The sequence below is a fragment of the Phascolarctos cinereus genome, unplaced genomic scaffold, assembly GCF_003287225.1.
Source record: "Phascolarctos cinereus isolate Bilbo 61053 unplaced genomic scaffold, phaCin_HiC Scaffold_2;HRSCAF=192, whole genome shotgun sequence".
Taxonomy (NCBI): domain Eukaryota; kingdom Metazoa; phylum Chordata; class Mammalia; order Diprotodontia; family Phascolarctidae; genus Phascolarctos; species Phascolarctos cinereus.
Window position 1 is genome coordinate 92,151,711 of NW_027555625.1, and position 25,916 is coordinate 92,177,626.

Sequence of the window (25,916 nt, forward strand, 5' to 3'; positions counted from 1 at the left end):
ATGGGAAGTGACTTTTCCAAAGGTCCTCCTTTGGGAAGCAGTGCCAGGATTTCAAGCTATCCTTTGGGTCTCCTGGCTGCTAGCCCTGGGCTATAACCATTAGTCCTTTTATTAACTTATTAGTCAATTATTAGCTGTGTGACCTTGAGCAAGTCACCCTATTTGCTCAGTTTCCTCATCTATAAAGTGAGCTGGAGAAGGAAATGGCAAACCATTCCAGTGTCTTTGCCAAAAAAACTCCAAATGGGATCACAAAGAGTCAGACATGACTGAAAACAACTAAACAGCAAGGCAATGGAATACTTCACTGGGGGACCAGAGATAGACAGACTATGTGGGACAGCGACTCTAAATCAATTAAACTCAGAGACTTCCCAAGGTAGAAGCAAAAGTTAACTTTTTATTACAATCTCGAGAGAAGGGGCTTCTGCTCCCCAGGTACACTTCCAGGAGGAGAGAGGCAAGGCACAGAAAGCGAAATGAAATTATATACCCTAATGCAAACAAAGCTCCACCCACCACTATCCCTTATTCTCATTGGCTGGGGAGGCGGGCTTACATTCTTAGGCGTGAAAAATCTTCCTATCCCATTAGCTGGAAGGTGGGGCTTACATTCTTAGGCGGGAAAATTCAAAGACAAAGAACAAGGAAACAGGGTACAGCCAAGCCAAACATACATGTCCTTATTTAGTAAACCCAATGCTGACATAGCAGTGGTGTGGTGATCAGGAGGGGATTTAGAGCCGAATTCCCATGAGTTAGGTAATTCCTAGGAAACTGAAATTTACTGCAATTTCCCCTCCCTAACCCTCTTCCCCCTTAACCCAGAGACTAGAAAAGGTGGGAAGCTTTTCAAAAGGCAAGCAATTCAGGTTGGGGGCAGGGCTATTCTTTCTGCTAAGCATTTAAAAAAAAAAACAGGGTCTGGGGAGTGGGGGAGGGTTTTGAAAGCAACAGTCAAGAAATATTAACAAGAACTATTGATCCCCTGAGGAGGCTTCACTTTTGAGAGATCATCTCTCACAAGACTTAGCAGTATCCAGTAGAGGTTTGACACTTGAACTGCAGAAGAGTGAAGTGATTAAGTCCCAGTTCTTCAGGCACCTGGGCTTGTCGCAAGTGGCATCAAAGACATTGTATGTGTGAAGTTGGTATATGTTCATAGACAGTAAGTTATTGCTGCCTTAGAAAGCAGAAGCCTTCAGGATTCTTTGATAAACAGGAATAGAATCATCTTGATTAAGTGAAAAGAGTATTGAAGTGGCAGTTCAGAAGTCTTGGTTTTAGTCCTGACTCTGCCAAAAACTACATGTCTTTGGGCAAGTCACTTCCCTCCTGCCCTCTCTCTTTGACATTCAGATTGCCCATTTATGAAATGAAGTGTTTGGAGTAGATGATCTCTAAGGTCCCTTCTAGCTCAATGAATGAATGAATGAATAAAAAACATTTAGTAGGTGCTTATTACATGCTGGGGTCTTTTCAACTTCTCACTTTGAGTAAGGTAATGCCCGTTCAGTAAATAAGGCCTCTTTAAGAAGTGAGTCAAAGGATGACCCCCCCTTTAATCCAAAAACAAAAACAAAAACACAGACTGGGAGGGGAAGACCCTAGATGATAACATGACTAGAAGCTGACTTTGATTTGAGTGAGGGAGGGCTGTGCAAGGTCAGGGTCCCATTGCATCCTTGGGCCATCTCCTGTTGTCTTGATCTATATCTGGCTATTGAACCTAGATGGCTCTGTAGGAGAAAATGAGGCTGGTGACCATGTGCAGTTCTCCCTTATTCAAATTAAAGTCAATTGCAAGTCCTGTCATCATCTCCCTGAAGTCATGATCCTCTTCAAGAAGGAAGGATAAACACAGACTGTGAGTAGTCCAAGCTGCCTGAATAAGGACCCAGCTGGCCAGTTCCAGTTGGGTAACTCAGCTCGTAGTCCCCTCTCCCTCTCCCTCTTCTTCTCCTTCTCCTTTGGTGTTCTGCCCAAAGGAAGGCAAATTTTCGTGGCCAAAACCTACTAAGTTAACTTGGGGTTTATTGGCTAGATTTCTCTCTCAAAGACCATGCCTTAAAGGCTTCTCACTCTGGACCTCATTGATGGACGACAATAGGCCCCTGCCCAGGCACCACTTAATGCTTATTCTTTGGGCCCTCCAGGCTCAGAGTGAATGTAAATAGTAACTGTTTCTCTTTTGGCCAACAACCCTGAGGGTCTTCCCCTCCTAGTTTGATTTATTTATTCATTTTTGATTAAAGGGGCCATCCTTATACTCACTTCTTAAAGAGGCCTGTTCATTGAATGGGCATTACCTCACTCAAAGTGAGAACCCAAAAAGACCTTAGCGTAAAAAGGGCCAGCGTCTCCCAATGCATCCAGAGCTATCTCCAGTCATCCTGATGAATATCTGGCCACTGGACCCAGATGGCTCTGAAGGAGAAGTGAGGCTGGTGACCTTGCACAGCCCTCCCGTCACTTAAATCAAAGTCAATTGCAAGTCATGTCATCACCTCCCTGATGTCATGGTCCTCTTCAAGAAGGAAGGACGAATACAACCTGTGAGTAGTCTGAGCTGCCTGAATAGAGACCCAGCTGGCCAGTTCCAGTTGGGTACCTTGGCTCATAGCACCCTCCCCCTCCCCTTCCCTCTCCCCCTCTCTCTCCCTCCCCTCCCATCCTTCTCCCCTCCCTTCCCCCTCCCCCACCTCCTTTCTGTCCTTCTCCTCCTCTCTGGGATTTACTGGCTAGATTTCTCTCTCAAAGACCAAACCTTAAACCCAATTCACTCTGGAGCTTATAGATTGGACAACACTAAGTCCCTGCCCAAGCACCACTTAATGCTTTTTTGTTTTGGGGGGGGCGCCCTCCTGGCTCAGAATGAATGTAAATAGTAACTTTCTCTTTTGGCCAGTAACCCTGAGAGTGTTCCTCTCCCAGTTTGATTTTTTTTTTTAATTAAAGGTGCCATTCTTTGACTCCCTTCTTAAAGAGGCCTATTCACTGAATGGGTCTTGCCTCACTCAAAGTGAGAACCTGAAAAGACCTTAGCTTAAAAGTGCCAGGGTCTCCCATTGCATCCAGAGCTATCTCCAGTAGTCCGGATGAATATCTGGCCCCTGGACCAGCTGGCCAGTTCCAGTTGGGTAACTCAGCTCTCAGTCCCCTCCTCCTTCCTCACGTCCTCCCTCTTCTTCTCCCTCTCTGTGATTTCAACACTTTCCTTCCTCTCTTGGTCTTGTTCACTTTCTCTCCATCTCCCTCCACATGTCTCCCTGAGTTTCTCTTCCTCTTTGTAATTGTAACAGGATGCACGTCTGTTTTCTGGTCCCCCCATCTCTCCTCCCCTTTCCTGTGAGATGAGAATATCTTTCCAGACTTACTGGGATTGAGTCCCCCTCCTGCACTCCTCAAACAGCCAAACCGGCCTTCTCAGTGTTCCTTATGTAGAGTACACCATCTTTCACATACTTGGAATGTATTCCTTCCTCACTACTGCCTCATAGAGTCCCTTTCCTTCTTTAAGACAGAATTCAGGTGCCGTTTTCCGTATGAAGCCTTCCCTTCCCCCCTCTTCGAGTACCCTCTCTCCCAAATGATCTTGCATTTAACTACTTGGTATTTAATCACTTTATATTTATGCCACATATATTCATAAATATAGTTGTTTCCCTTATTAAAATGTCAGCTCCTTATGATAAGGGATTGTTTTAATCTTTGCATTTGTATCTCAAGAACCTAATAGTGCTTGGCAATTAGGAGGTACTTCATAAATTCTTGTTGGTTGATTGAAATGAAAACGTTGCTTCTGTGTGCCTTGGAAAGCCTGACCCCAGCGGTTTGCAGGCGAGGTGGTAGACGAGCTCCCCTGCATAACCACAGGAGTGCAGCTTCCATTTTGTTCTTCTCTCTTTGGCCACTCACCAGGTGCATGATACCGTCCTGGGGGATTTTCAGGGAACTGATGAGGCCCGGTTCTATGGAATTCAGACTGGGATATGACTTAGCTCACCACCTACATACAGAAAAATTGCATAATAATACTACCGGTTTACCAAGTGCTTTGAGGCTTACAGAAGACTTTACATACATTATCCCATTTGCTCTGATATATATTATCATCCCCATTTTTCATAACCTCTGTAGATATTATCTTTTTTTTCCAGACGAGAAAACTAATGGAAGGCTTTAAATGACTTACCCACACTCAGCTAGTAAATGTCAGATTCAGAGTTTGAACCCACATCTTTGCTGACTACATTCCTTCCACTATATACCATGCTGCCTCTGGGTTTAGGGTCAAATCTATACACATAAGGAACAGGCAATCTGTTCATGAGTATAATAAATTTATAGAGCTGAGAAATTCAGATAAGGCCCCTAGCTAGACAGTGCCTTACTCAGCTCAAATGATATTTAATATAATCTCATCTGTTCCAACAAGAGGGTTTGCTATCGAGGGATCTGCCTGGTTTCTGTTATGGTGGATTAGCAACATGGAACCATTGTGTGCATGTGGGAGTCTTTGCTTATTTTGGGAGGTTCGACATTTTATCAGCCAGCCCAGGCATAGAAGCTCTCCCTCTTCTCTTTGGTCTTAGAATCACAGAACAGCTGAGAGGGACTTCCTTGCTCAGCCCACACTGAGAAGACAGCAGATAGTCAGGGAAGTCACTCTCTCTCTCTGTCTTGTTACTTTTGCAAACAGATAAATGGGGCACCTAGCTTTGGGAAGGCCAGTGACAGCACCCCACTCTCTATGATCGCCCAATGCCATTTTGGGGGGAGTAGAGGTGGTAAAATCAGCATGTATCTAGATTACCCAATGGGAAGCAGGAGAACATCCAGTTGAAAGAGCAAGAAGGCCCAGAACATTCCTCAGAGAAAACTGTTAATAATTAGGCCTTTTATTTCCTTAGAAAGGCAGCATGGTGTAGTGGGTTAAGCACTGGACATGGAGTCAGGAGAAACTGAGCTCAAACCTGGCCTCAGATACTTTCTAGCTCTGTGACTACAGGCAAGTCATTTAATCTCTCTCAACCTCAGTTTCCTCATTTGCAAAATGGGGATAATAATACTTGTAGCCCTTCAAGGTTGTGAGAATCAAATAGGATAATTCATATAAAGTTCTATTTAAATCATAAGGCATCATATAAATGTGAATTTATATATATAGTGTGTATTTTATATTTAAATATTTATATTTATACGTATATTTATATATACATACATATTTACATATGCATACATATATCTATACATTTATATTACATAAATATATATGTATATGTGTATATTATATATGTGTATGATGACACTTATAACTGTATAGAGCTCTCTATGACTCTATGATGTAATGAGCTGCCTTTCTGAAGGTCATAAAGAGTCAAAATTTGACCCCAGTGCTGCCACTTCCCAGGCCACTGCTCTTTCCATAGTCATACTACTCAGCCTTCCCCTTAGTCTTTTCAAGTAGGCAATCAGCAGGTTGCTATTGAACATTTACTTTGTGCAAGGTACTGTCTAAGGTGCTGGGGGATTTACAAAAGAAGTCTTTGACACAGGCCCTGCCTTCAGGGAGATTTCAGTCTAGTATGTTTGAGTTTGGAGGGGAGAGAGGGGAAGCAGGTGAAGTAATAACAGTAAGAATCTATAATTAAGTTTTGAGTTTGCAGATTATAAGTGGTTTGGTTCAGAGAAAAGAACAGTCAGAGAAGGCTTCATGGAGGAGGTGAAACAAGTTGGGCCTTGAAGAAAAATGAATAGGAAGGGCAAAGAAGACTTTCCTGGGGTTAATGAAGAGCAGGCCAAGGGAATAAGATCCAACCCCAACTTGTTTACCATTAGCATTTCAGATCTTAGCCAGGATCTCCTGTGTGTGATGCCTATATTTTTCAGAAGGAAAGGAAAAAATACATTTGAATCAGAAGCATCAGTGGGAGGGCAAGTGTCCTGAGTAAGCCCTCTTTTCTGCCTTCCTTGTAGGTGGGCTCCCAGCGGTTCAGCGTCAACATGCCCCACAAATTCAGTATCCACAACTATAAAGTCCCAACTTTCTGTGACCATTGTGGATCCTTGCTCTGGGGTCTCTTGCGACAAGGTTTGCAGTGCAAAGGTAAGACAATTTTGGCTACTCTGCCCTTACACCCTGTTCCTTTTCACCAAAATTTCACCCCACCCCCCTTTTTTTGTCTTACCATGAAAAAAGATGATTTATAAATTTGGCCACAGAGACAGGGGAGCTATATACTTTGTACACAGTAGCTACTAAATAAACATATTGCCCTGTTTTGTTCATTGAGTTTATATTGCATTGTAACAATCAGCAAGAATTTATTGAGCATCCAGTGTATGAAGAGTCCTATCCTAAGCGCTATAGGGTGAAATACTGAAAGGATTCAAGGTGTGGTCACTACCCTTGAGAACTTATAGTTTAGCTGGGGCACAAGACAAACACATATATACAACATTACCCAACAACGTATCAACAAAATTAAATAATGTAAATTGAACACATAAGTGTTAGGGTCCTATGAGAAAAGTAGAAAGCTCAGAGGGGAGAGGTGATCACTCACAGAAGGCTTCTTAGAGGAGGTAAGTTTAAAGCTGATTTTTGGAAGGAGATAAGGATGGACATAAATTAGGGAATACATTTCCCTCCTTTATTCCATCATGGTACCTAGAGGCATCCTTGATAAGTTCTATCAAATGAGAATGTTCAAGAATAGAAGAAAGACTTTATCTGCTAATAGAAGTATGTATAGAATAATTTTACACACACATCCCCCCCCCCCATTTGTGTCTATTGGTAGCCATCTCTAGGATGGTGGGGAGGGGAAGGGAAGAAAAAAAAGAAAAATAAAGAAATTTACATGATAATTTTGTTGTATATTTGAAAGGAATAATAAGTTGTGCATAGCAGATTTTCAGTTTCATGTACAATCTTTTTTTTAAATTGTACTGTATTGTGGAAATTCTTGTTTTATTCCATAAATTAAAAAAAAAATAGAAGTGATATCACCTGACAAGGGGATACAAATAGGCTATCCAGGGTTTAATTCAATTCAATCTAACAAATATTTATTAGAATATATTTGAGTGTCCAAGGGAAAGAACCTTCAGGCCAGTGTTTTTCTCTGCCAAATCAAATGCTTTTGGAAAAAACAGTAAGCACAGTGAGATCTTTTCATCTTAACACTGTGCTGACCCGAACCAGGTCCAACATTAAGGAAGAGCAGAGAAAACAGATTGCCTTGGGGGTCCAGTATAAAGCTCTTAATAATTATAAGTTCTCCCTGAAACAAAGGTCCATCTTTTCAAACATCATTATTTTCCTGCTGAAACTGTATGGCTTTGAGTTATGAGAAATGGGAACCCTAGAGAATATCACAGGTTGTTTAAGAGGTAGTGACAAGGTGCATGATGGAAGTGAACACATTGTGACCTGTTACCAATGAAAGCTGCACAGGAAACACAATATTGTCAGAATGATGCAGGACAAGATAGAAAGTAGGCCAGTTGTGTATTAAGAATAAAGGATGATCATTGAACAGCCCCTGTCCTCTGTTTTGCTCTCCACATAGCATTAAGAAATCTAGAGGAAGCCCTGCATCTCAGGGTGTTGGGTGGTCCCCTGTAGAAGATGTATGGGAGGTCATAGACAACTGTCACAAAGACAGGAAGCAAGGACAAGAAAGTATTTCTAGGGGGCAGCCAGGTGGTGTAGTGGATAGAGTGCTGGCCCTGAATTCACGAGAACCTGAGTTCAAATCTGGCCTCAGACACATAATACTTGCTAGCTGTGTGACCCTGGACAAGTCACATAACCCCATTGCCTAGCCCTCCCCCCCCAAAAAAGAAAGTATTTCTAGGTACTGATAGAGAGAATACCCATATTGATTAAATCAAAGTATCAGAGCCTTAGTATCTCCAGTTCTATCAGTTGGTACCATTCTGACCCATTTTACCATCTGAGTTTGTTGTTGTATTTTTTTTTTTACTTTTTGGTAAGGCAATCAGGGTTAAGTGACTTGCCCAGGGTCACACAGCTAGTAAATGTCAAGTGTCTGAGGTTGGATTTGAACTCAGGCCCTCCTGACTCTAAGGCTGGAGTTCTATCCCGTCCGCCACCTAGCTGCCCCTACCATCTGATTTTTCCACTGGGTCTTGGGAAGGAATTGATCCTGAGGTCATAGATATTTGTTTTTTAGCCAAAAATTGACCTCCTTCTGTCCAAATCTTACTTCCAGAAGGTTAATTTCTGCAGAGTAGTAAGGAGCTTTTATAACAAGAGTCTTTTGATGGCCTGCTGTAGTTTCTATCCAGGCCAATGGTTTCTACCCGCTATATGCAATGTGGAGAGGGAAAAGGGAAAACAATGGTTGGAACAAATGTATATTATTATGGAAAAATTCTGATCTTCAGTGAGGCAAGAGTCCTTGCAGACCAGCTGTCAAACAATCAACTACTCAAGTATTTACAGTACTCCTACTGTGTGCTAAGCACTATGTTAGGTGCCTTAGGGGGTGGATTATAATACAGAGTCAATACCTACAAGGGAGACAAGACAAACGTGATTAAAACTGTCAGAGAACAACATAAGACAGAATAAAATGGGAAATTGTGTGGCCCAAATTCAAGGTGCTATAAAAGTTCAGAGAAGTGAGAAAATAACATGGGCTGGATTACTCAAGAGGACATCCTGGAGGAAGTGGAGCCTGTGGGTTTTTAAAGATGGATAGGATTTGAGTAGATAGATTTGGAAGGAAGGAAGAGTGGGGAACCATACAAACTAAGTGTCAGAATTAAGAATGAGCATGATGAGTTAGTTCGTTGGGACAGATCAGACCAGTATGATTAAAGCACAGAGTTCATGGGAAGCAGGGTGGTGCAATGGCTTTGGAGTCTGAGGTGCTCAGTTCACATTCTGACTCTTTGGATGATTTTGTCAGTTCCCTCATTTTAAGGATGTAAAACGTAGGGACTGGAGTAGATGACCTTTAAGATAGTTTTAAAATCTTTATTCAATGTATTAATATTTTTGTTTTTATGTCACTTTAGTTTTTATGTATATTTCTCCCTCCAGGGATCTAGCCATTGTAATAAAGAATAAAAAAGAAAAAAAAGAAAAAGCAGTTTGAAAATATTAGCCAACACATTAACCAACTCTGACAGTATATATATGCAGTGTTCCAGACAGTGCCCCACTTCTTCAGAGAAGCCAGAAAAGTCTATTTTCTCATCTCTTCTTCAGGGCAGTCCTTGGTCATTCTAATTACGGTGTTCAAAGTCTTCTGTGCTATTGTTTCCACTTACGTTGTTGGAGTTGTTGTGTATCTTGTTTTCCTGGTTCTGCATACTTAACCCTACATCAATTTCTGTGTCTTCTTACACTTCTCTGAATTCCTCATTATAACTTCTGGCTTTGTGATAGTCTGTTATATGTATATGTCTCTATCCATTTCTCAGATGATAGACACCTAACATCCCATGTTAGGAGCAGTTGAAGACAAAGCTTGAGAAATGGAATAAGAACAGATTGCAGATGGCCATGAAATACAGGCAAAAGAGTTTAGATTTGATGGGGTAGGAAACAGGAAAGTAGTTCCTGTTTCCAAACAGTCAAGTTAAGCATTTATTGACTGCCCACTATGTACCACGTAGGGCAGCTAGGTGGCACAGGAGACAGTGTACCCGGCTCGGAGTAAGAAGACTCATCTTCATAGTTCAAATCCAGCCTCAGACATTTAACTAGCTGTGTGACCCTGGGCAAGTCACTTCACCCTGTTTGCCTCAGTTTCCTCATCTGTAGAATGAGCTGCAAAGGAAACGGCAAACCATTCCAGTATCTTTGCCAAGAAAACCCCATATGGGGTCACAAAGAGTCAGACGTGTCTGAAACGACTGAACAGTGTACCAAATGCCATGCTAAGGGCTGGGGATACTATGGACTTCAAACATAGTACTGCCCTCAGGGAGAATCAACATGAAAACAGTTATATACACGCAAGATCTATGCCAGGCAAAGGGGAGATAATCTCAGAGGGAAGCCACTTGCATTGAGGGGAAAATGCCTCTTCCAGAAGGTGGGATTTTACTAAGACTTGAAAGAAGCCAGGAGGTAGAGACTAGGAAGGATGGCATTCCAGTTATGAGGGGTAGCCAGTGCAAAAGCACAGAGACGGGAAATTGAAGGTCTTGTATAAGGAACAACAAGGAGGCCAGTGTCCCCTGGGACAGCGGGCCTCTGGGAAGATTAATCTTGCATGGGCTACTTACTTCTGCTTGCCACCAGAAAGAAAAAGAAACCTTCCTGGAATGAATGGCAGAAAATAGCACTTCTTTGGCTAGGATAGGGCACCAATGAGGTGATGTCTGATTTTTTAAAATAAATATCTTAAGTGAGTTGTTGATTTGTGCCAGGAACTAAAATGCAGACACTGTCATTTCTGAAATATTAATGTGCCCGGAGCCCAGCCACTGACCATTGAGAGCACCCTCATTCAGCATGGTGGATGACAGAGAGCCAGGGCTTCTCAGAGCTACAGTTAGCACTAGAGAAAAGCCTGCTCTTCTCTGGGTTCTTTTATAGACGGAGGAAAATTCTGTACGTCTGGTGGGTTGCTCATTAGCTACTGTCTGTACCCAATGTGAGCAGCTAGTCCTCAGATGTATTCTGGTCACGTACAATCTCTCTAGTGCTCTCCTAGTGGTCGCCCCACTAAATCCCAGGACATTTCTCCAACCTCCATCCCTTTCCTTTAACACTGCTCTCGTGTCCCCCCCCCCCTTTTTTCCCCACTTTCTGGTGAGGCAGTTGGGGTTAACTGACTTGCCCAGGGTCTAGTAAGTGTCAAGTGTCTGAGGCCAGTGTTTCCCCCTTCTGCAAGGTCTTGATTCTCACTTAGGCACCTGGAGACTGTCAACTTGTTCTTTTTAAAAATTTTTTATTATATGAGGCAATTGGGGTTAAGTGACTTGCCTAGAGTCACACAGCTAGTAAGTGTTATGTGTCGATTTGAACTTAGGTCCTCCTGACTCCAGGGCCAGCACTCTAACCCTTGCGCCACCTAGCTGCCCCTCAACTTGTTCTTTTTAAAAAATATTCTAATAGCTGCCTTTCAGTAGAATGGATTTCCTTTTTAATTCTATGTATTCTATTTTATGCATTTAAAGTTGTTATTTTGAGTATATCACCAGACTGCTAAAGGTAGGGGGTGGGGGGGTGTCCATGACAAAAAGGGTTCAGAAGCAGGTAGGTGAATTAAGAGTGCTGGGCCTAGGGTCAGGAAGACCTGAGTTCAGATTTGGCCTCGGATACTTACTAGTTGTGTGATCCTGGGTGAATCACTTGACCTTTGTCTGCCTCAGCTTCCTCCTCTATAAAATGGGAATAATAAGAGCACCTACCTCCTAGGTTATCATGAGGATTAAGTGAAAGAATGTTAATAAAGTGCTTTACAAACCTTTTGTTGTTGCTTCTCAGTCATTTCAGTTGTGTCCAACCCTTCTTGCCTATATTTGTTTTTTGTTTTTTGTTTTTTGCCAAGATACTGGAGTGGTTTGCCATTTCCTTCTCTAGCTCATTTTACTGATGAGGAAACTGAGGGAAACAGGGTTAGGTGACTTGTCCAGGGTCACACAGCTATAGTGTCTGAGTCTGGATTTGAACTCAGGAAGATAGTTCTTCCTGACTCCAGGCCTGGCACTCTATCCACTGCACCACCTAGCTGCCCTTGCAAACCTCAAAGTTCTGGTTAACATTATCTTCATCATTATTATGATTATTATTAAGAACTCCTGCAGTAATGTGTTACCAGATAAAAGTTTGATTTTTGAGTATTCCCAGAAATATTTGCATTTAAAAGGGGCAACATGCTATAGATCCCAGGACCTTTCAAATGCAAGCAAATGATTCTCTAATGGTCAAATTTTATGTATTATAACAGGCCACCAGTCCTGTTATTGTCTTGTCTTGTATTTTGAGTCAGGGTAGCATTCAGAGTCCTTCTAGGAAATGTTCCTATCACTTCAGCCCTTTTGTCTCTGCAATGTTTGTCTCAAGTGGACCTTCAGCAGCTGACTTTCCTTTTTCCTTCTCTTGCCCCAGAGAATATTTGCTGCTCATGTGTGTGCATGCTTCATGCCTCACCGGCCCAGAGGCCTGCCTGCAAAGGACCAGGGATAAGGAGATCCTGAAACCCCTCCTGTCCTGGTTGTCTCCATCCTTCTTTCCACTAAGTTCTGCCCCTAGGAATACTCCTGCCCAAGGAATACTTCCTTGTCTGTAGGAGGATTGCAGTCCCAGAGCAACAGAGAGGTTTCCTTCTCACTATTAAAGTGGGATTTCCTGTTTTTTGCCACTTCTAGTTCCCAGGTCCCCTGTTTACCTTCCCAGGAAGTCTGCCTTCTCGAGGGAGTTATTGTTCACAATTAGTCCCGGCCCTTCCCTGCCTCCTTAATGGGCCACATTCAGCTGAGAGATTCTTTAATCTCACATGTCTCTTTACTCGCCATTTCCCTCCCATGGGAAAGTTACTACACAGAATCTCAGAAACTTAGAATTTGAAGGGACTTTGGGAATCAGACCATCCAGATTCTTCCTTCCTCCCATTTTACAGATAAGGAAACTGAGGCTACAAGAGAGAAAGTGACTACAGTTATATAAGGCCAGGGAGATTATTCATTTTTTTGACGTCTCCAGCCTTTTTGAGGAACAGGCAGAAGTGGAGGAGGTGAGGGTGATGGGCTAGGATGGTAGAGATGGTAATGGCATATGTCTGGGCCAGCTTAACTGTCATGTGACCTCTGAACTGAATCTGTCATCTCCTGAATGTGCGAAGCGCCAGAGACCCTGGCTTTCTCAAGAGCCGCATGGTGATGTCTCATGCTTTGCAGATTTTTGACAAATCTTGTCTCATTTTATCTGTGAGGGGAGTTGAACAAGCATCCTCATTATCAGTCAGGTGGCACAATGGATAGAGCATTGATCCTAAAGTCAGGAAGACCTGAGTTCAAATCTGGCCTCAGCCACTCAGACCCTGGGCAAGTTATCTAACCTCTATTTGCCTCAGTTTCCCCAAAATGGGGAAAATCATAGCTATAAATCATATACAAAGTAGCAATAAATCATAGCTACATGTAAAAAATGTAGAAGCATAGCACCTAGCTCAAAAAGTGGCCATGAGGATCAAATGAGGTAATATTTGTAAAGGCTCAGCATAATATTTAGCACATAATAGGTGCTTTTTAAAGGCCTAATCCTTTCCCTCACCCCCTTTGCTTCCCTCTTGTCTAACAGATGAGGAAAATGAATCCCAAAGATGTATAGTGACTTGCACAGGATCATACAGGGAGTTAGGGATGGAGCTGGGATTAGAACACAGGTCTGCTGATGCCTTGTCTTGTGTTCTTTCCCCAGCACCATGGTACCTGGGCCATAAGTATGTGTACTGGAGGGAGGGAAGGTGGTGCTTCTGGAGGGTCATTTGTAGATTTCTCTTTAGGAGAGGGAATGCATTCAGGCATAGAAAGAGGGTGTGCGTGCGTGCGTGTGTGTGTGTGTGTGTGTGTGTGTGTGTGTGTGAAGAAACACTTGCTCATTCTTTCCTTTGGTACCAAAGTACCTGCTAAGTCTTACTCCTTGGACTCTTGGACTCTTCCCCTGCTCTCCCTAAGCACCTGAAGTGTGATTTAATTTCTTAGAAATATACCTCAGCCATTCTCAGAAGCATCTGCACAATGTTCTTGCTTTACTTTAGAAAACAAACAAACTGGGATGATTTATTAAACATGAGTATTCCTTCAGCTGGATAATGAATCAGTCTCAAGTCCTAATTCATTTGAGTTTTATTTTTCGTGTGATGTGTTGAGGCATTGTAATGCTGCAGCTACACACACACACACACACACACACACACACACACACACACACACACACACACACACAACCAGTCCTCTCAATTCCAAACTCACTAATTTTGCTCCCATCCTAAACAGGATATTCATTCCCCACTTGGCCCTCTTTGTTTCTTTTCTGCTGACACTCCCACATCACACCTTGAAGACATCACACCTTGAAGACCTGACATAAATATATATTAAAAAAAAAAGCAGATAATACCTCACATTGTAGGGGCTGCCAGACACCTTGGTTTTCTTTGGCCCCATCTAATACAAGGGCAGGAGAGTCTATCTGTCTGCTTGGGCTTTAGCTTGCATGTACTCTGAGGCTAAACGTTAACAGGTTTAGAAGATGCAGCAAGATTGCCCAGACAAGCTTAGCATCTTGACATGACTCTCAGTATTTTTTCAGAACTGAAAGTTTCCCTACATTTCCTATGATATTGCTTCCAGACTTGCTTCATTTGGTTATTAATAAAGCTCTATCTATAAAGCTCCACTATGTCAATACTCAGTGTGTCAATGGGTGAGTTTCTGATCCCTCTGTTTCTAGTGATTCCGTTAGAGGGGAAGGGATGCCAGTGGACATCTAATCCAACCCAGACCTGAATAAAAACACTTTCTCTAACATATCCAGGTGGCCATACAACCTTTTCTGAAGACCCCAAAGAGAGACTATCTCCTATGGCAGCTCATTCTACCTTTGGACAACTTTCATCCTTGGAAAGTGTCTTCTCATGTTAAATTGGCCTCCATATAATTCCCACCCACTGCTCCTACTTCTTCCTTCTGGTGCCAAATAGAAGTCGTCTCATTGCTTTTCCACCAGCACCTCTTCAAATTGGATTCATAGATCTTGAATTGGAGGGAGACCTTAGAGTCCCTGCATTTTCTAGGGAAAGAGACTGCCTGGATCTAGAGCCATGAAATGTCTTGCCCAGGAAGGCATCTCTAACTTTACCCCCAAGTCTTCTTGAGGCTTATCAGCCTTAGTTCCTTTTAACGGTCCCTCATACCTAAGCACTTTCCCCAGCCTGGTTGCCCTCCTCTGGATATTTTCCAGCTTGTAACCTTCCTGAAATATGTCACCAAGAACTGAACACAGTGTTTCCTGTGTGGTCTGACCAGGGCAGAGTAAGCAAGGGGAGCACCTCTTTCATCCTGGGGTACTTAGGACTAGGAAAGAAGAATGTGACCTAATGGAAAGGAAGTCAGAAAGACTGGGTTCAAGGCCACACTTTTCTAAACATTAACTCACTGTAATTTGACTGCTCTGGCCCTCATTTTAGTCCCTGCTTAAATTTTCCACCCTTGGTATTTTCCTCAAAGCCTACATGCCTGAAGTGTCTGTCTATTTTGTGCTATTTTTTTAAAATTGAATTTTACTTGGCATTCACACAACAAAATAAATACAGGTGGTCATTTTATCAGAAAATTAAGGATATCAGGAGTTTTTTTTCCCTATAGCCCAGTCAATACCGATACATGGAATGATTGAGAGTGAATTGTTATGATCGTTCATTAACTGTGAGTCATTATTTCTGCCGAGGGTGCCGCCATCTTACCAATCTCCTCATTTTACACCCTTGACATTATCCTTGGTTCCTTACTCTCTTTCACTATATTTGTGGGCTGGACCTAAATTAAGCTGGAAGCTTAGGTTCAGTAATGGAACAAAGTCAGCCCTAGCTGGTCTTCCAGCGAGTGACAAAAGGCAATTTCCTTAGCATAGCAGGAGAAAGATATTCAGCAGAGATATTCTGTAAGGACAGGGTAGGGAGTTAGCTACACATACGCAGCTTCCTGGTATGGATCTTGCTGCTGGTCTCAGGTCAGATAATTCATAGAAGGAGTGGGACCTCTGGGTGGCCTTGTGTCTTCAAGCCTTCATGAAGTCAGGTGAATCAGTCAGTCAACAAATATCTGTTATATATTTACTACTGCCTAGCACTGTGCTTGGGGGATACAAATACCAGGAAAAAAGAAAAGACAGTTCCCACCCTCAAGGAGATTACAGTCTAATGAGGGTAAGACAGCATGTCAAAGGGCGCTGAGATGGGGTGGGGCACCCCCCTGGAAGTCCAGACAATGAAGGATGGCTGGTCTGGGCCCTCTTTCAAAATGGAGGTTCTGAGAGGAACTCACCAACATCAACAACCTGAGCCAATCAGGAGAGTCTCAGGACCACTTCAGGAGAAGAATTAACCAGCCCTTCCTAGGGAAGGGTAGTCCAGTTGACAAGGGAAAGCCTTGGAAGCACTGTTCCCTTCACACCCCATCTACCCAATCCATCCCCAAATTTTGTCATTTGTACCTCCATAATCCCTCTCACACCCATATGACTACTCACATAACCACCACCCTAGTTCAGGCCTTATCACTTCTCAACTCAGATTATTGCCGTGGACTTCTCCCCATTCCAGTTCTCTCCACAGCTGCCAAAATGATTTTTACAGAAGTTTAGATGTGACAGTGTCATTCCCCTACCCATTAAACTCCAGTACCTCCCTATTGCCTCTAGAATAAAATATTTAAAAAAATTAAAATTTTATCAATATATAAATTTCTTTGCTTGACTGAAAACCTGGGTTCTAACCTACCTTTCCAGTCTTGTTGTGAAAATTGTTCCCTTTTCCATGCTTGATGGTCCAGGCCAATTGGTCTTTGGTCAGTTCTTGGTACACAACATTCCACCCCTTGTCCCTGTGCCTTTGTATTAGCTTACTCCCATACCTAGAATGCACTCCCTCCTTGCCTCTACCTCGTAGAATCCTTATTTCTTCAAGACTGAATTTAAGAATTAGCTTCTGCCTGAAACTTTTCCTGCTCTGCTCTCCCAATATTAGTTCCCTCCTTCCCTAAACTACTTTGTATTTATTTTTAATTTATATTCCAAGACTTTGATGACTCTGGAAGAGAGTCAGGCTGCCGACTTTGCACAACTCTGCCTCACTTAAATCCAATTCACTAAGTCAAGCTATCACACATCACATCATAATCACATCGCAAGCCTTTTCCAAAGCCAAGGACAAACAACAGCAATTTATATACAATATCTATTTATAGATGTACATTTTGCTCCCCCTCCCCCCCTTGAATGTAAGTTCTTTGAGGACAGACTGTCGTGCTTTTGTTTTTGTATTTCTCGTATGTATCATTGCATTTGATACATAGGCATTTAAAAATGCTCGTTGATGGTGATCATATTTAGAATTTTTCACTGTGTTCAGAACACTGAGCTAAGTTTTGTTGGTGACTGAAGAAAGTCTAAGGCTCAGTCTCATCTTTAGTTGAGGAGACGAGACGTGTCCTCCTGAAAGATTAAACAATAATAAAAAATATCAATTTGAGAGGTCATGAGGCTGTATCTGATTAAGGGCCAAATGAATGGAAAAGCTAAGTGCTGTAAAAGATCAGACCAAAGAGGGACTGATAAGTGTGGGATTAGAGTGATCAGGAAGGCTCCTTGGAGGAGGAGGAAGCTGTGGCTCAAAGGAGGGGATGGGATTCAGAAAGGTCATTCCACGTAGGGAAAAAACACATGAGCAATGTCACTGAGACAGGAGGAATACACTGTGTTCACAGTAAAACTAGAACCTGATTGAACCTGCCTTTGATGATTCAGAGAGCACTCCAAGGTCCTGTATGGCATCATTATTAAGAACAATAAGGATTTTTGGGTGGTGGATGAGAACACTCACCAGTAAATTGAGGGCTGGCTCATGCAGTGCAGGGAGGACACACGTTGATCGTCTTTATTTTCCCAAGAAAGATTTGAATGACTGCTCTCCATGAGTTCAGGACAACTTCTCTCTCAAGACACCGAGGCATGATGCTGCTGCTGAAAATGCATGATAACCAACCCCTGCCTCTGCATTCAGAGGTTTCTGCCCTAAGCCCTGCTGAGCCTCCTTTGTGCCTTCCCTAAGATGAGATCACATACTTTTATACACGTGGTTTTTTGTTTGTTTGTTTCTTTCTTTCTTTTATTAGGCAATTGGGGTTAAGTGACTTACCCAGGTCACACAGCTAGTTAAGTGTCAAATGTCTGGTCTGAGACCGGATTTGAACTCAGGTCCTCCTGACTTCAGGGCCGGTACTCTATCCACTGTGCCACGTAGCTGCCCCTTTTCTTTTCTTCCTAGGTGCATCTGACATACTCTCTAAGTGGCCCTATGTGTCCCATTTGAGGCTAGGGAAGTAAAAGCCTTCTTTCCTTGTGGATAGAGTAGATGGGATTTTCAGCAGAATGAGATAGGCAGAGGAGACCAGGTTTTGTTTCCATCTCTACCCATGTGACCATGGGGAAGTCACTTGACCTCTGTGGGCCTCAGTTTATTGATCTGTAAGATGATAGAGTTTGAGTTGATGGTCTGTAACTTCCCTTCCAGCTCTTATCCTGTGATTTTGTAATCCTATGATTGTAGCAATCTCTTGGCTTTGACAGAATCTGCAATAGTCCTGACTCCCCCAGTATAAAATGATCTTAGCTTTGATCTCATCTACAGAAAATATGAAAATATAGAGACAAAGTCATGAAGACAAAATGCTGATATTTAACAACTTGTACAACCAGTATTTCCTTGTATGATAAAATGGAAGAGGTAGAAAGAGGGAGAGAAGAGAGGAAAGAAGCTAGGAGGGAAAGGAGGAAGAGGGAGAGGAGAGATGAGGGAGAGAGAAGCAAGAAGAGGAGAAGGTGAGAAAGAGGAGAGGAGAGAATAGGAGGGAAAGGAAAGAAGGTGGGAGAGGGAGGAGAGGAGAGGGTAGAAGAGAAAGGAGGGGGTGGGGGAGAGAGAGAGAGAGAGAGAGAGAGAGAGAGAGAGAGAGAGAGAGAGAGAGAGAGAGATGGGGGGAGATGGAGGAGAGACCCTTTTCTGAATTTCCCTGTTTTATGTCAAGGGTATAACAATCTAGTCACCCAGATTTTCAACCCTAGAATCATCTTCACCCCCTCTTCCCGTCCCCATGTCCCAAATCCAGTCAGTTACTAAGCCTTGTCAATTCCACCTCTGTAACATATCAACTACTTCCCTTCTTTCCATCCATACAACTGCCACGCTGGTGCAGGCTCTCATCACCTCTCTCCTGGACTATTGAAATGGCCTCCTAATGGGTCTTCCTGACTCCAGGTTCTCCCCTTTCCACTCCATCCTCCAAAGAACTACCAAATTCACATGACAACTGCACAACTTTGTCACTCCTCTGCATAGAAAATTCTAATGGCTCCCTCTTTGATATGTACAAATTTATCCCCATTTGTATTTAAAGCCTTGCTGAAATGACTGCAGCCTACCTTTCCAAGCTTATTGCTCATTATGCCTCTTCATGTACCGTGTGTTTCTGTGCTACTGGTTACCTGCTGTTCCCCAAATTTGGAATTTCATTGCCTGTCTCACCCCCTCCTCGTCTCTGCCTCTTAGAATTCCTAGCTTCCTTCAAAGCTTGGCTCAGACACCATCTCCTACATGAAGCCTTTTCTTATCTCTTCAGGTACTAATTGCACTCCCTCCCCCATAATTTGCATCTATGTTGTAATTATTTGTACATGTAGGAGTTGTTTTCCCCTTTAGAATTAAAGCTTCTTTAAGGAAGGGACTGTTTTAGTCTTTGTAGCTCCAGTGCCTGGTCCATAGTAGGTGCTTGATAGATACTTATTGCCCGAGTCATTAGTTTTCTCCCAACCATCTGCTTTCCTGTGTAACTGTGAGGCCTGCAGATTTTTCATTTCAACAAAGAACACATTTATTAAGCTTCTGTTGTGCTCCAGAAAATGAAAATTAACAGTGTCTGTCCTGAAGGAGCTAATAAAGGAGCTAATAAAAGAGGAAACTCTAATGGAGGAGGTATGCTGTGCTGATACAGGAATATGATATGAAGTACAATGGGATTAGAGCTAATGAGAGATGGAGGCAAAATGCTATGAGGAATTTGAGGGGGGAAGAGATCACTCTCGACCCAGGGAGGTCAGGGAAATTTTCTGGACCAAGCTGGCCCCTGAGCCACTTTCACAATTATTGTCACATGACATATTGTCATTAAAGTGTGCATAGAGAAATTCAGTTTTTTCCCCGCATTTGAATAATGATGCCTTTTCTCCCTGGAAGTGAAAGAACCTTTTTTTTTTTTTTTTGAAAAAAAAATCCAAGATTTTGTTGTGATCATCTTGCCACATCTCAGACATGTAGATTTAACATATGAACACAAGAGGGCAGTAATGGTTAAGTTATATAGTTATATGGGTAGCTTCCAGAATACTTTGGTTCTAAAACGAACTGAGATGCTCCCTCCATCTATGAATTTTGCAGACTTTCCCTGCCTTACAAGGCTATGTTAGCGAGTAACAATAGTTTCTCCTCTCAAAAAAAAAAAATCAGTCACCTGCTAAGTTTCTCGTGATGAGGGTCCCTGAACTCTGCTAGTTTGAGTTCCCAGGCAACAGTCACCCAATCTATTCTTGGACTCCAACTAAACCCCTTTCAGCTTGATGGGACCTACAGAGTTCATATGCTGCTCACATACTTAATGAACCTAGCCTCACCTCCTTGCTGCCGTTAAACATCATCTAGAATCTTAGCAGGGGTGCACTGGAAGATGTTTAACAACCAGCTTTCCCCCCCCAAAATACAGTGGACATACTTTTAGTTTTAATCTGATCTTAACATTTTCTCCATTACTTTCTAGACAGTGAGGCAAAAAAAAAAGCAAGCCCAGATTTGTAGTGTTCGCAAATTTCTAAGGTATAAATGCTTAGAATGAAAATTCCTACTGCAAACTGGTATAAGCTGTCTCCTGAATCTTAGAGATCTGTATTTGCCTGTATTTGCCCTTCCTTTTCCTTTTAACCTACAATGAACAAATCAAGTATTTTGTAAATCCCAACTACATGCCAGGCCCTTTGCTGAGTACTGGGGATATGGAGACAAAAGTGAAACAGCCCCTGCCTTTGGGGAAGCTTATGTTCTATCAGGGAGACAGTAATATATACGTGTGTGTGTGTGTGTGTGTGTGTATGTGTGTGTGTGTGTGTGTCCAATTCATGAGCAAGTCAAGACATCACCCTCATGGTACCACTGGTCCTCTTCAAGAGCAAAGGATAAGCATCATCAACAACATTATATTGACATATTATGTGTCTTCGTAATGTATTATAGCCATATGTATGTGAATATATATGAATAAAAATTTTGAAAAAAGATTAGATATGAGACAGAGAGGAAAGGCCCTAGTAGCTGGGAAGAGTTGGGAAAGGCTTCTCAATCATGGTATTTGAGCTGCATCTCCAAGGAAAAGAAGGATTCTGAGAGGAGGAAGTGAGGAAGGAGAGCCTTCTAGGCATGGGAGACGAATGCTCTGTGTGAGGAACAGAGAGAAAGCCAGTTTGTGTGGACCACAGAAACCTGGACTGATGAGTTTGTTAACAGGTAGGGCACTGTAAGAGAGAGAAGGGCAGCTGTTTCTGAGAGGAGTCAAGAGAGCTAATCTCTGCTCCCATTAGCCCATAATCACATCCAATTACTCAGTGGGAATGACAGTATTATGTGCAGACAGCCCAGCCAAGGTAGTAGAGCTTATATAGGGAGTTTATTAAGAGTAATTCAATTTCTTGGGATGACCCCCAATGAGAGTGCGAGAGGTTTCCTTTTCCAAGAAACCAGACCTAAAGTGTCCCCAGGGCAATTGGCATCTTGGTTTGAGTAGTGTAATTCATTTCCTCTCTAAACTGGGGGCGGCGGTGGGGGGTTGGGTGGGGGAGGGTGACATCTCCTTCCCTTAGGCCAGTGACCCAGTCATTCATTCATGGAGGGCAGGTGCTTGGCCTCTGCTCAGCTCCCGTTTTAACCCTTGGTGAGTAGCATTTGAGACATCCACCCAGAGGGACAATTTGAAAGTGAAACAAGGCAAGTATATTTATAGAATCACGGGATTTTTAGAGTGGAATTAGAGTTCAGAAGCCATCTAGTCCAAAACATCCTCAAAAAGGAATTCTCCTTCTTTGTCATGCTTGACAAACAATAATAATAATAAACTCATATTTATATAGCACTTCCAATGTTCCAGGCTCCGTGCTAAGTGCTTACAATTATTACCTCATTTGTTCCTCACAACAGTTCTGGGAAGTAGGTGCTATTTTTATCCCCATTTTGTAATTGAGGAAACTGAGACAAACAGATTAAGTGTCTTGCCCAGGGTCACACAGCCTAGTGAGTGTCTGAGGCTGGATTTGAACTCAGGTCTCTATCCACCGAGTCACTTAACTGTCCTTGCTTACTTCTATTGCGAGATCTCTAAGTGGAGGAAATCCATCACTTCTCAAAGCAACACATTTCACTTTGGGACAGTTTCTAATTGTTAGAAATTTATTCTGATAGCAAAACCTAAATTTGCCCCCTTTTGTGATTTCTCCTGTTATTCTTGGTTCTGCCCATTGGGGCAAAGCAGACCAATCTCTAATGATGTCTTTAGAGGAACCTGGGTGGTGCAGTGGAGAGAGCCCTGGACTTGGAGTCAGGAAGACTTGAGTTCAGATTTGGCCTCAGATACTTACTAGCTGTGTGATGTGGCACAAGTCACTTATTGTTTGTCTCTGCCTCAGTTTTTTCTTATGTAAAATGGGGATGATAATAGCATCTACCTACCAGAGTTGTTGTGAGGATCAGATGAGGCAATATTTGTAAAGTACTTAACACAGAAATAAGTACTTAATAAACGTTTGTTAGTTTTTTTAAATGAAAATTAAATCTTTACATGGTATCCCTTCAAACCGTTAATATTGCCACATGCCTCCTGACTCCTTTTCTAGGTTAAACCGTTGATTCAGCTGCCTCTCATGTGGCATTGTCTCAAAACCCTTTAGCATTCTAGTTGCCTTCAACGATGCTCCCCAGTTTATCCACATCCTTCAAATGTGGCATCTAGAGCCCGCCAGGGCACAGCGCTGGGAAGTCCTCATTCCTGGAAGCTATAACTCTTATCCAGCCCAAGAGCACAATAACTGTTTTGGCTATTTCATAATGAATTTATAGTCTAATAAAATCTCAAGATCTTTTTTTTTTTTTCAGACAAACTGATGTCCAACTAAGGCCTCCATTTTGTGAAATTGACTTTTGGAACCCAAGTGTGATTTTAAATTTATTTCTGTTAAATTTCATCTTACTAGATTCAGCCCAATTCTCTAGCAGATTAAGGGTGGTTTTTTTGGGGGGGCTGTTCACTCTTATCCAGTGTGTATTTTCCCTCCTAGCTTTGTGTCATTTGCAAATTTTAGGAGCATACATATCATTGATGCCTTTATCCAGGTCATTGATAGAAGTATTAAACAACATAGGGCCAAGAATAGATGCCTGGGGCATTCCATTTGAACATTTGGAAGCACTGATATCAGTCCATTAAGCCAAACCTAATTCTGTGTTATTGTTGATTCAACCAATTTCAAATCCAATTGTATTCCTCTTCTATATTCTTCTCCCTTCCCTATTTTGGCCCCTTGGTGGACCAGTTCAACTTTGCACTATCTTGTGCTCTTGAATTCTCTGTTTCCTTAATAATAATAAGAATAAATGACGTTTATATAGTGCTCACTATGTACCAGGCTGTGTGCCAAATGCTTTACAATTATTATCTCATTTGCTGCTCCCAAGAACCCCAGGAAGTAGGTGCTATTATTATCCTTATTCCACACATGAAGAAACTGAGGCAAACAGAGGTTAAGTGACTTGCCCAGGGTCACACAGCTAGTGAGTGTTTGAAGCGAGATTTGAACTCAGGTCTTCACTCTAGTCTCTGATGATCAAATGGTTCTTCAGCTTGCCATCTCTGATCCCATATACCCTTGATCTCCTCCTCTCCAATCTTCTCCAAAAGATTGCACTCATCATCATCCTTACACTTCCTCTAATCTTCAGTCTCTTCCTATTGACTGCTTCCTTCTTTGCTGCTTGGAAAGTCTCCCCTTTAAAAAAAAAAAAAGAAAAGAGAAAACCTTCACTAGGAAGGAAGGAAGGAAGGAAGGAAAGGAAACAAGCATTTATTATGTGCCAGGCACTGTGCTGAGCATTTACCGATATTATCTCATTTGTTTATCATAACAGCCCTGGGAGGCAGGCACTATTACTATCTTACATTGCGTTTTCCTCTATTCATGCTACAATCTGGCCATACTGGCTTATACTGGCTATTTTGCTGTTCTGTACCTTTGCCCTGGCTGTTCATTATACCTAGAATACTTTTCCTTCTGACCTCCAACTTTTAGACTCCCTGGCTTCTTTTAAGACTCATGCCTAGTCTGAAAAATATACAATAAAACAGTTTACCAGGTCGTGTTACTTCCTGTAGGGGACCTTTTCTGCTTTCTGTTGGGATTAGAGCCATCCCTTCCAAGGTTATCTTCTAACTACTTTGGATTTATCTTGCATGGTCTGACTTATATGTGTTGTTTTCCCCATTAGGATATATAAGCTCCTTGAGGTCAGGGTTCATTTTTCACTTTTGGTGCTTAATAAATATTTGGTTGATTGATTCTTTGTGTCACTAGCGCTTAGCAGAGTGCTTTTGACAAATTAAATGCTTAGCATGTAATTGTTGATTAATTTTTCCATCTTTTAATAATCAACCCATTACATATTAACATAAGTAACATTTTCAATAAAAAATAAAAACTAAATTTTTCTAAAACAAAGAAGATTAATGAAAAGATTAGCATTGTTTTTACAGTAAATCTTTTTTACATCTGGCTTAATAGAGTCTCCTATCTATGTCTGCATTCAGTGTGCTGTGATTTGTTGTTTTGGTTGAAATATAAGAAGAAAATCTAGCGTCACCTATATAGATAATTGAAAATAATGGAAATAATAGGCAAATAATGTCTCAGAGTTGTTAGGAAAATAATTTTGACTTCAAAAATACCCTGAAAAGGGTCTTAGGGACCTCTAAGGATCTGTAGGCTCTTACTTTGCCAATTACTGCCTTGGCTGTGTCTTCAGCTGAGCCGCTAATTTTGGAGCCACCATTTATAATTCATTTCTCTATCCAATGGAGATGCTATGGTTGGTAATGTCCCCCTGGCAGAAGGGACAGTAACTGTCCTTAGTCAGTGTTCTCATTCAGCAAAGGTTCCTTCAGTTCCATCAGTTCAAGCCTTTTCCCAAGCCATGGTTGCACCAGAAGGTGCAAAGACCTATGCTAAGAACAGGTACCAGCCTTTGACCTCTTCTTAAACATGTTTCTTAGCTCCTTTTCTAAGTAAGGTGCTCAGTAAATGCTTTTCATGCATTCACTCATTCATTCACTCACTCATTCATTCATTCATTCATTCATTTCTTCTGAAGCCTTCTCTGAACTTAAAAAAAAAAGTTTCCTTACCTCTTTTTGATTGTGAACTATCACTGCCCTTCCCTGGGTCCTCTTAGTTCTTCTTCCACCTAACTTAGGGTCAGAAATCCATTTCAGGACTTCTTGTAACCCCTTGACTGAGCTGTATCTCCCCAGATTGTCATTTCTTCCAACAGAAAAAGGACTGAGAGACTTTGTGATAAGGAAACAATTTTAACCTCATCCCAGTAGCCCCTCTGTTCTAGACAGAACAGCAAATACTGTGCTGGCTAGAGAATTCTGAGAAGACCCTATGACCTTTCCCCCAGTAAGATATCCCAACGTGGTCTCTTTCTCTGACCTATCTACAGACAGATAAGACAAGCATGCTCTGTTATAATCAAAATACTGACTACCCACACAGGGCAGTATGATATTTCCTTACTTATCCAGCAAGTAGATGGGCGCCAACTCTGCACAGAGAGCCCTATGGGGAGTCGGCAATCAAAGAATTAGAGATTTGAGGGCTTGCTGTCACAAAATATTGGGGACCACCTAAAATAAGATAAAGCTTAAGGAAAATATGAAATAGTACCTTTTCAACTGCAAAAGAATATAGTGCAAAGTATGAGTGTGGAAAGGAATATAGAGGTGGTAGCAGGTGGATGGAGTTGGGTCATGTGGAAAGAACACTGGTCTAGAAGTCAGGA

At 42.1% G+C, this 25,916-nt stretch overlaps 1 protein-coding gene across 1 annotated transcript in view; it reads left to right on the plus strand.

Moving 5' to 3' along the window:
- The window catches only part of PRKCE (protein kinase C epsilon), a 665,998-nt gene that overhangs the window by 395,709 nt on the left and 244,373 nt on the right, over positions 1 to 25,916 (plus strand). Inside the window, exon 6 of the mRNA XM_021001278.2 lies at positions 5,980 to 6,109. Coding sequence (XP_020856937.1) covers positions 5,980 to 6,109 — 130 coding nt within the window. The remainder of the gene's footprint in view (positions 1 to 5,979; positions 6,110 to 25,916) is intronic.